The sequence below is a fragment of the Temnothorax americanus genome, unplaced genomic scaffold, assembly GCF_048541705.1.
Source record: "Temnothorax americanus isolate GAGA-0224 unplaced genomic scaffold, ASM4854170v1 Scaffold63, whole genome shotgun sequence".
Classification (NCBI taxonomy): Eukaryota; Metazoa; Arthropoda; class Insecta; order Hymenoptera; family Formicidae; genus Temnothorax; species Temnothorax americanus.
In genome coordinates this window covers 853221-864760 of record NW_027509778.1, presented here as the reverse complement: position 1 = coordinate 864760, position 11540 = coordinate 853221, and the positions used below count along the sequence as shown (strand labels likewise).

The 11540-nt window shown below is 37.7% G+C and overlaps 1 protein-coding gene across 1 annotated transcript; it reads right to left on the bottom strand.

Moving 5' to 3' along the window:
• Positions 1-20: 20 nt before the first annotated feature.
• LOC143905536 (uncharacterized) lies at positions 21-6160 on the bottom strand. Its single transcript, XM_077420996.1, has 2 exons — positions 4020-6160; positions 21-3248 (listed from the first exon to the last, which is right to left on the bottom strand). Exon 2 carries the CDS (start codon positions 3246-3248, stop codon positions 2457-2459), a length of 792 nt encoding a protein of 263 aa, XP_077277122.1. The 5' UTR covers positions 4020-6160; the 3' UTR covers positions 21-2456.
• Positions 6161-11540: the final 5380 nt, after the last annotated feature.

The window sequence follows — 11540 nt, the reverse complement described above, 5'->3', positions numbered from 1 at the left end:
CTCGATACGTCAAAAAACCGCGTCCGGCCCGTCGGAGCGAAGAAGCGCGCGATCGACGCTCCCTCTCGCGGGAGGACGACTCGCGATTTTCGCCGTTTAAAAAACGGGCGGCCGGAAACCACGTCCGACCCGGGCGACAGTACGCGCCTCGCCGCGATCGACGACGCTCCCTCCTCGCGCACCGTCGGTTTCGCGGTACCCCCCCTTCCCCGCTCCCCTCCAGAGTACCTGAGGCCAGAAGTGGAATTCTTCCCTCACTCCTCGTCCGTCCCCACTCTTTTTTTCCCCCACTCTTACCCCCACCACCTGCTCCTCCCGGACCCCCCGCGCCCATCTCTTATGGCGTTCCCCCCGCGGGGAACGTACCCCTCCCCCCCGACCCCCGCAATTCGCTCTGAGGGTAGAAGTATATATTGTCTATCTACTAATTTGCTTCGCGTAATCGTTTAATTAATTTTTCAAATTTAATTGCATGTTCCGTAAGTGAACTTGTGTATAATACTATGTCATCTAAATACACAACAATTTCGTTACCTTGCATTCCTGTAAGCACTAAATCCATTAATCTTTGAAAAGTTGCCGGTGCATTCTTTAATCTAAAAGGCATTCGATCAAATTCATAATGTCCATATGGCGTTGAAAATGCTGTTTTATGACTATCAGCTGGATGCATTTTGATTTGATGAAAACCTGAAGCAAGGTCAATCACTGAGAAATATTTCGCGCCGCCCAGCTGATCCAATATCTCCGTTATGTTTGGAAGTGGATATTCGTCACCTACTGTCTTATCATTTAGGTCGCGGAAATCTAACACCATTCTCCACCGTTTATTCCCCTTTGAGTCTGACTTCTTAGGGACTATCCACACAGGCGTGTTATATGGAGATTTTGACGCCTTAATTATATTCTGATCTAATAATTCATTTACCTGTTTATTTATTTCGTCTTTATGAATTACTGGAAATCTGTATTGTCGTGTATGTATTGGTATTTCATTTACCGTTGGAATTCAATGTTTTAAAACATTTGTATGTTCAAGTTTTTCTCCAGGCAAGTGAAAACAATCTGAACTTTTTTCAATTAATTTTTCAACATGTAATCGTTCCTCAGTATTTAAATGTTCTAGTCTTAATGCTTTAATTATTTTTGTTTTCCTTTCTTCTTTATTTACGTAAAAACAAGATCCTGAACTTGAGTTGAGGCTTTGAGAATTCGGAATTAGAATTGTATCAGAGTTTGAACTTGAATTGGAATCAGAGTTTGAATTTGAATTTGAATTATGAATGGAACTACCTAAGCAGTCCGAGTTTGAATTTGAATTAGAATTGAGAATAGAACTACCTAAGCAGTTCGAGTTTGAATTTGAGTTTGATTTATCAATGGAGCTACCTAAGTAGTCCGAGTTTGTATTGGAATTAGAGATTTGCTTTTCAATTGTTTCAAACTCATATATTTTGATTGTTGGTACATATATTCTTTCTTTTTTATCATTCGTATTTATTACTTGTAGATATGCCCTGTCGTCTTTCACCGTAACTAAAGCATCTCCTAAGTAAATCCTCTTTGTCACGTTTAATCGCGGTACATATCCTTCTTTTAGTTCTGAATTTGCGAATCTAATATGCATTTGTGAAATACATCTCGGAAGAATAATGAAAGTTTCTTCCTTTTCTTTAAAGGGAATATAAGTATCATTCCATTCTAATTGATTTTGCTCATAATTAACTTTTACTTGAAATTGTTTAAAGAAATCTGAACCCAAGATCCCATTTTGTGGTATCGGAAAATTATCCTCGACTAAATGAAATACAACTGGACATCCTAAGATATCTATCTGTGCCAGCCCTAAGGTGGTCACATGATGCGTTGTTATTCCACTAAGTCTCAGAGTTTCATTTCTGTCCACTATGGTTTCAGGTGTAATAAAATTTTCTTTAATTATATTTGGGCCTGATCCACTGTCCACTAAGAATTTTAAATTTCCCGTAAAATTTGAACTATTTAATTTCACAGATGGTACATCTTCAATGTCAGCTATATTTACTCTTCGATATCTGATTCTGGTTCCCCCGATACTACTCGTGTGGGACGTATTTTGGCATTTCCCGGGGTCGCCCCTGTCCTCACGGGAATCTGTTCGTTTCCCTGATTTTGTGATATCTGGCGGAGATTATTATTATATATACGTCTACGACATTCTTCTAATGTATGCCCGGATTTTTTGCAATACCTGCACATTATTGTTGAATTTGAATTTTGATTATTTATGTTTTGTTGTATACCTGAAGTTATTGGTTGTTTTTGATTATTACTATTATTATTAGTATTATTCTGCGGATAGCCAGGTGTATTTTGATTTCCGTTCTTACTATTTCCCTGAAATTTATTGATTTGCTAGCACCGATCTGCTGTATGGTTTTTCTTATGACAAAATTGACAGGTTACTACTTCAGCTTCTATACGTCGTGTTGATGCTCGTTTTTCACCGGGTACGTATTCTCAGCAAGCACAACGCTTCTTATCATTTTAACTGTCTCTAATTCTTTTTCAGCATCAATCGCGCGACTCTGAACCTCTTCGAACCTTCCTTCTTTTGATATTATAATTTCCTTATCTAAACCGCGTAAAAAGCTTGTTTTTAAATGATTTTTAATTGAATTTCGAAATTCTGAGCTTATCTGTCCTGATTCTCTTCTTTGTGCATCAAGTATTCGCTTCCCTAATTCTCGTATACGATTTGCATACGCGAGTACTTTTTCATCCTTTTTCTGATATAAATAAGCTAACCGTCCCTGAGCTTCATAAACTGTTTCCCTAAGCCCGTATTTAGTTCTCAAAAATTCTACTAATTCTTGTATTTTACCGAAAGTTTGTCCGAGAATTGATCTATGTGCGTCCCCTTTTAATTTGTTACGCACTGCACGGACTAAGTTTATTTCTTGTGTCGGCGTGATCATGCTGAGTGCTTCCTCACAACCCTCGACAAAATGTACGAAAGGAATATTTCCTCCATCAAAATTTGGCACTGCTTCTAATGCATCTCTGATTGAAAAGTGCAAATAATTACCTAGTGTTCCTTCATTTATGACCGCCATTCCTGAACTCGGTGGTCGTGAACTTTGTGATTGTTGTAATTGTTGAATTACTTGTTGCTGGTGAGCCAAGGTCCTTTGTAATTTGTCGATGTCCATATCTCCTGTTCCTGTACCCGTTGGCGTTTCCGTTTCGGAATGTGGCGTACGAATCATCTTAAGGTAGGCGTCTCGCTACGTGCTAGTCATGTGACTGTTTGTAGGTTTTCACGTTCAGAAATATATTTCAGGCAATTTTTGCTAAGGGAAAAATAATTTTATGAATTATGGTGTAAAATTTCATACGTGCCAAAGTATGTTATTTTTTCCAAATTATGTGATTTTTCTCATTTGACTCCGTTTTGATCAGCTGATCATGCGAGTCGTCGAGAAAGGTTACAAGTGAGGTTACATCTCCTTTTCAATTGAATTTTGACAATTACTGAGAAAGGGTTTCAAAACGCATGACAGGGGTGTCAATTACTATCCAATTCGGCTAAGAAAGACGCGAGCCTCATAACCTGCAACTACAGTGATTAGCCAGCGGCTTGCCAAGTCTTCCCAACCTTACCTCGACCAAAAAATGTCTGCTCGATTACCGCATTTTCACTAAAATAAACTAAAAAATTAGCAGCGAAATCTCAGGTAAATTATATATTTTATAGTTGCATCGGATTCTTCGAAATCTAATGTACAAAAAGCAATGTTTTTTCTCACTTCATCTAATCGAAAAATGCGAAAATATGTGATTGAAACCGTGATAGAGCTTTTTTTTTCTGGCCGTCTGTATGAAGTAATGCAAAATTTGTGATTTTCGAGATCGATTTTCTAGAGTAAATAGTCGGTAAGGAGCCACAGAAAAAATCGACTGCAAAGCTGATCATATAATTTGATATAAAATCCAAAATCGAAAACTTTATCTAATACATGCCCTGACGAGACGATTACCTTAATTTAATTTATACTTTTATCACTGTTTACTTTGTTCCTTTTCACACAACCTTTAGTATCCCACCGCTGTCACCAAAAATTTATGTCACGTACTATCAAGATTAAGTTAGTTTGTCCGTTTTTGGGTCAAAACATTTAAGTTATTTACCCGGGATTTGGACCAGGTTGTGCGATTAGTCCAGTCCGAAGAGATAACAAATTTTATATATCTTATAACGAGGATCAGATTTGTTTATAAAATTAAAATTTGGAAAATCTATTTTAAAATCCAAAGGAATTAATTTGTATGGAGTAAAAGTGCAAATTTTATTATTTTGAATTTCAATTTCTAATATCTTTAGTTTGAGAAATAATGGAAAAGGATCTTGATTAAATTGAATGGCTTGTTTAATTTGAAATTTAATCTTTTTTACTTGGGACCTTTTGCCCCCTTTTCTGGGCATGAATATAGGTTAAAGGAAATCCTATTGCCACTCTTTGGGACCAACAGTTAGGGAGAGGAGAACTCCCGTTGCCACACTGTTTGGCAGCGACAAGAATCAGGAAATTTCTGTTGCCACGCTATTTGGCAGCGACAAGAATATCAGGAACGGATTATCCTGTTACCACACGTTTTGGCAGCGACAAGAATATCAGGAAGGGAATATCTTATCGCCACACTAATTGGCAGCGACAATTAAGAGTTATGAATAAGGATTTGAAAGTAATTTAATGGGTTCGAAAATTAATTACCTTTATTAAAAAGGGAGATTTCTTTTAGAACTTTTGGTTAAATTAGTGTTTAAGAATCTGTCTAAGAACGATAATCTCCCGACAGGTGTAATAACTTAAACAATTGAGCAACTACTACCAAGTGTCCCCTACGATATTTTTTTCCTTTTATTTATACTTAAGTAGCAAGAACCCCCCGCGCGAGCTTCTTACCACTTCTTCGTCTTTTAGTTTTGAGGGAGGAGGAAGGTCTTATCACTAAATGTAATTTGATCCCTTGTGAACCGCGGCCTGAGAACTGTCTCCAAGAGAAATCGGATAACTAATCAATATATCGATTAAAATTCCTGGCTATTTTAAAACTAAATTTTGTTCGCACGTAACAATCGCAATCTACAGCAGTGCACGCGACACGGCATTCGCGTCTCAAAGATACATCGCGTATTGCAATTCGCTCAATCTACGTGGCTCCGCACTTACATCGAGCTCAATACAAAATTTAAAACACTGGCCCAGAACGAGATTTTGAGAACAATATATATAAATTGATGAATAACGCGGTTTTTGGGAAAACAATGGAGAACGTTTGAAACCACGTCGATGTAAAATTAGTGACAAAGTGAGAGGATAGATACGGCGCGGAGACACTGATCTCGAAACCAAATTTTCACAGCAGGAGCGTTTTTTCATAAAATCTGACACGAGCGATTACGCGATCGACAACGCATATGGTATAACGCTCGAGAACAAAAAAGTGCCGGGCTTGATAAAGGACGAGAATAACGGTGCGATCATGACCGAATTCGTCGAACTCAGGGCGAAAATGTACGCGTTGAGGGTGGATGGTAAGAAAGACTGTAAAAAAGCGAAAGGTGTCAAGAGCAACGTCGTAGCGCGTACTATAACGTTCGACGATTACACGAGATGTCTGCGAGACAAAATTAAAATGACGCGACAGCAGTCCTGTATACGATCAAAGTTGCACGAGGTATACACCGTGTCCGAAACAAAAATCGCTCTGAGTCCGTACGACGATAAGCGATACGTTATACCCGATTCGACCGATACGTTACCATGGGGACATTATCGAATACCTTTGTAACGTATGTATGTATGCATGTATGTATGCATGTATGTAATAGTATAACGTATGCAGTAGTATATGTATGTAATGTAATATATAATGTAGTAGTAGTATAACGTATGTATGTCGTATAACGTATGAATGTACGAATGTATGAATGTAGTATAACGTAACGTATTGTGAGTATTATATTACAGTATTGGAAAGAATATTAATAAAAATATTACACATGTGTATTTCATATTTTTTTACGTACTTTATATGTATTTCATATTTCAAACATTTTACATGTATTACATATTAGATATTGCATTTTTTATGTTAAGAATAAAAATACAGTTTACACGAATTAAATAACATTGTTCTTGTGTATCCATGAATTGTGCGATCCATCGAATCCCAGCCATTTAACGTAAATTCATCATCACCCCTCTTGCGCAGTACTTTCTCCACGAGATACACGTCTGGATAAGTCGCGCGATGCAACTCGTGCTCGTAGAACGCCCCAGCGACGGATTTTCCACGATAGTCCTCGAGTAGATAGGTTACGGGATTGGTACGCTGCACTTTAACGATCTTAAACACCTCGGTGGTCCAATTCGGTGTGTAGCCCTTCTCGAAAATTGTTTTGTATTTGCTAACGCGCACCGAGTCACCCACTTTGAATTTTGCCGGACCCGCGATCTTTATCGAGCTGTACACCGTAGCCAAGAGTCTTTCGGCTTTCGCGGGAGTAACGTCGACGGGTCGCATGCCGATGGTTCGATGCTTGCGCGTGTTGTAAACCGACACGAGTCGCGGCAACGCGTCGACCCACTTGTAATTTCCGTTGAGCGTAAACATCTTCCACATGTTGTTCTTTAACGTACGATTGAATCGCTCGACGACCGACGCCTTCAACACCGAATACGTGGAATAATGATTGATGTCGTGTTTTCTCACGAGACGTTGCACGTCGGTGTTGTAAAATTCCTTCCCTATGTCGGTTTGTAGATTACTAGGGCACCTCCCGCTGCGTCGAATTATCTCAGCGATAGCGTCGGCTGTCTCGCTGCCGCCTTTACCCTTGAGCGGCACGGCCCACGCGTACTTGCTCAACACATCGATGACGGTGAGTATGTAGTGGTAGCCTCCGTTGAAACGCGAGTACGGACGTATCTTGACGATGTCAGCCTGCCACAGGTCGTCGTACCCTCGCACTATGACGTGTCTGCGGAGAAAATTTCTTCTCGCCGGTGCGTGCAATTCGTTCACCAACCGTCGCTTTTCGATATTTTTATCCGCATCGGTCAATTTTAACGGTCTCATGTTTCGTTGTCGCCGTTTCTACTTCTAGTGCATCGTTCGTAGCAGTTTCCGAACAGTTCGTAACCGCTTCTGAACAGTTCGTAACCGCTTCTGAACCATTCGTGAATCGTTCGTTGTCGCTCGTCGTCGTCGTCGTCAGTTAACTGCTTCTTACCACTCATTGTCGTCGTCGTCGTCGACGTTTTTTAGCCGTTTGTAGCCTTTCCTGTCTCCGCGTAGTTCGCAGTTGTTTTTAAACCGCTCGTAATCGTTTTTAAGGGGATGCTAAAGCCGTCCAAATTACCGACAATTCATTTCAAAGCTCTCATTTTGAAACGGTTTTACAGATCGCAAAATCCTTTTACAGGAGTAAAGTAGAAATACTAATGAAGGGTGGGATTGTCAAATAATTAGTAATAATTGAAAAAAAATTTAAAATGCTGTCACCTCATAACCTTATATTCTGATATAAACAGTTGTATACGTAATATGTACGAAATTAAACTTTCCCACCCTTCAGAAGACGTGCACAAACAATAACGTACCTTTGAAATTGAGATTGAAAGCCTGGAATAAAAATGAGAGCTTTGAAACGATCGTGTATATTTTTCACAAAAATATTCACGCAGAGCAGCAATTATGTCACAGCAGTAGTTCACGGATCTTGCAAGAGATGGCGAGATGGCGCACGCAGCTGTGGGCAGTTTCGGGGTTGGCTACATTGTCTGGTTCCTACACAGCAATCGAACCAGGACAGATATATGATACAGATATCTCGTTAGGCATTTTTACATTTTTTTCAATTATTACTAATTATTTTACAATCCCACCCTTCATTAGTACCTAAACTTTACTCCTGTAAAAGGATTTTGCGATCTATGAAGCCGTTTCAAAGAACGAGCTTTGACAGATATGGGGCCCAATTTTCTATCTACAAACGTATGCGTAAACTCTGCTCTAACAGAAAAGCTGCAAGCTTATTGGTTAAAAACTGTGCGACAGCAAATCAATTTGCAGCCTTTCTGTTAGAGCAGTGTTTGCGCATATGTTCCTCGTTAGAGAATCGGGCCCATATGTGGTACAGATATCTCGTTAGGCAATTTTACATTTTTTTTAATTATTACTAATTATTTTACAATCCCACCCTTCATTAGTACCTAAACTTTACTCCTGTAAAAAGATTTTGCGATCTATGAAGCCGTTTCAAAGAACGAGCTTTGACAGATATGTCGTACAGATGCCTCGTTAGACAAGGACAGATATCTCTCGTATTATTATTCCTTTCTCTATGTATGTAATTTGCATGCACCCATTTATTCCTCTCTCTCTCTCTCTCTCTCTCTCTCTCCCTCTCCCTCTTTCCCTTTCTCATTGCTGTCCCTCTCTCTCTCTTAGTACACTGGGTAGCGTACACTTAGTATGGTAAAATCAGGATTTTTTGGAATTCTAGGGTATATTTGAAGAAAGAAAAACGGTAATGTTATTTAGGACAAAAAACTCTGTTTATTATTTCGTTGATAAAATGTTGAGAAATATAAACAAAAATACATATATAAATGAAATATATGTTTTTTTTTATTGTTACTGTCGAAAGTAAATAATATTACATATAAAACCGTAACGCAATTGAACATACATATTCATACACACGCACACGCATACGCAATCGCACGAGCACGATACGCATACGCACATAAATATATTATTTTTATTATTTTTTCTGTGGATGAAAGATGTATACACACCCACCCCCCCCCCCCCCACACACACACACACACACACACACACACACACACACACACACACTACGTTTACGCGAGCGTTACTTCTGTAGTAACTTACGATATATTACTCGTTTACGCAGAGTAAATTATCGTAAGTTACTACAAAATCCCGTTTACGCGAAGGAATTGTCGTAAATTACTACAGTAAAAGTAACGCTCGCGTAAACGTAGTAACAGACTCACACACACCATGTGTTTATATGGGGCGTTCCACGCCAAATCGGACACCATTTGGGTTTTGCATCTTCGATTTTTTTTAAAATTTTTTATGTTATAGTATTGGTTGAAAGAGGCCTTCAGGATTTTTTTCAAATTTTTTTGTCGAACCGTTTTCAAAATATCAATTTTTGAAGAATTACGTTACTTTTTTTTTAACGCCCATAACTTTACAAAACATGGGCCAAATGGAACGTTTTTTTTTCAAAAATTTTTTTAAATTTTTTTAACTGTATTTTTATAAGATTTTCAAATTTTTGACAAAAATTTTTGATTTACAAAAAACACGTACTGATCGATTTTCTCCAAAATTTTTTGTAAAAAACTTATCGATTTCACAACTTTTAAGCCTAAATTTATAATGAGATAATAACGGGATCTATTTTTTTTTTTAATTTTTTAATTTCCATCTTTTATTTATTCGTGCTGAAAAATATCTAAAAAGAAAAAATAATTTACACAGGAACTACTATTAATAATTATCTAAGACATAGTAATTACTTACTAAATAGTTTACAAATTGATTTCAGAAAAAAATACAGTGAAATTAAAGCGTTTATTATTTATGCTTGATAAATTTTTTTTTATTAAGTAGCGTTTATTTTTTTACACGTTTAAATATTTTAAAAAATTCGAGATTCAACGATGATGAAAATTGTTTAAATCTCAAAGTGCCTTCTCCGTCTGGAATTACACAATGATATTTCTGCGTTCCTGTTATTGTCTTAGCTCTAATATATCGCTTGTCTAATGATTCTTTGCTCTGAATATAATCTTTGTTAGAGAAGAATTGCGCATAGATATTTGGCAAATTTTCCGACGGAGCACCTCAACAATTTAAAAATTATAAAAATTTTGTAAATCTTAATTTTCATGAAGAAGACTTTGGCTGAATGGCATTATTTTGCAACAACTCATGGCAAAGGTCCTTGTGATGGAGTAGAAGGAACTGATTCAGCGGCACCAGCAAGTCTTCAACTTCCATATGACGAACAAATCTCAACTCCTCAAGAACTATATAACTGGGCGATAAAATTAAATTCTTTGCCAAATATCTATGCGCAATTCTTCTCTAACAAAGATTATATTCAGAGCAAAGAATCATTAGACAAGCGATATATTAGAGCTAAGACAATAACAGGAACGCAGAAATATCATTGTGTAATTCCAGACAGGAGAAGGCACTTTGAGATTTAAACAATTTTCATCATCTGTTGAATCTCAAATTTTAAAATATTTAAACGTGTAAAAAAATCAACGCTACTTAATAAAAGAAAATTTATTAAGCATAAATAATAAACGCTTTAATTTCACTGTATTTTTTTTAAGGGAGAATACACCCTAGCATGGTCAAAAAAATCGATTTTCTTTTTTGCATTTTCTTGAAGCTTGAGGTCTCAAAATATCTGATTAAAATTGCAAGTCAATATCTCGATAAATAACGAAGTTACAGCCGAGAGAGTGGAACCGTCTCCGAGAGCGCAACAAGCGAAAGCTAAAGGAGAACTGAAGAATTTCCGTCACGATTATTCAGCATTGCCAAAAACGGTGTTAGGTTCCATCAAACCAATTTACGAAAACCTCAGCAATGACAAATTGTTGGAACGCTGTGTTGGCGGATACACACAAAACAGCAATGAGAGGCTTCAACCAACTGATTTGGAAGATAGCTCCAAAAAACGATGCACAGCGGGGCCAAAATTGTTAACATTGCTGCATTTCTTGCAACATGCACGTTCAACAATGGTGTCACGTCCATTGTTAGAAGTCATGAACGTGTTAGGAATATCGGTCGGATCAGGCGCGCACTTGTACGCTGCGCAAGAAGACGAAAACTCGCATAGCGAAAGCCGAGCTGCAAGCGCAAGAACAGACGAAAGAAGGACGAATACGGCGCCGACAACAAAATTTAGCCAATATGAACATTCTGTTGACTGCAGATGACCTACACTGTGGAGCTGGTATCGATGAATTCCATGTAAGTTGACAAATTTCATGATTATATTCATTCCCAAATTTTCAAACGCGTTTTTTCTCAAAACCACGTTTTTCAATCGGTACCCAAATTTCTCGAAAACCAATGAACCGATCGCCTTGAATTTTTTTTGTGGTTATTCTATACATCATTATCTAGTACTTGTCATAGGATTTTTTTTTTCGTTGCTTAGTTTTTGTTTTATAGGCAAAATAATAACTCATTTTTGTCGAAAAAATCGCTATGTTATGTTCAAACGTCGCCATTGTTGTCATAAATCGATATTTTCAAAATCGGCTAGGACAAGTACTAGATTATAGTATCTAATTTAATAATCTTTTGGTTTTTTTGTTTCAGATGATTTTTGAAGAAACGCCAGTGGGTACCGTTTACCCCCCGGATTTTTTACGGACGGCGCTCCAAAGGTTATACCACAACCTCGTCAATTTTTGATTTTTTTT

What these genes read in the sequence shown, in the direction of transcription:
- LOC143905536 (XM_077420996.1), bottom strand. Translation starts at nt 3,248, where the DNA reads ATGATTCGTACGCCACATTCCGAAACGGAAACGCCAACGGGTACAGGA.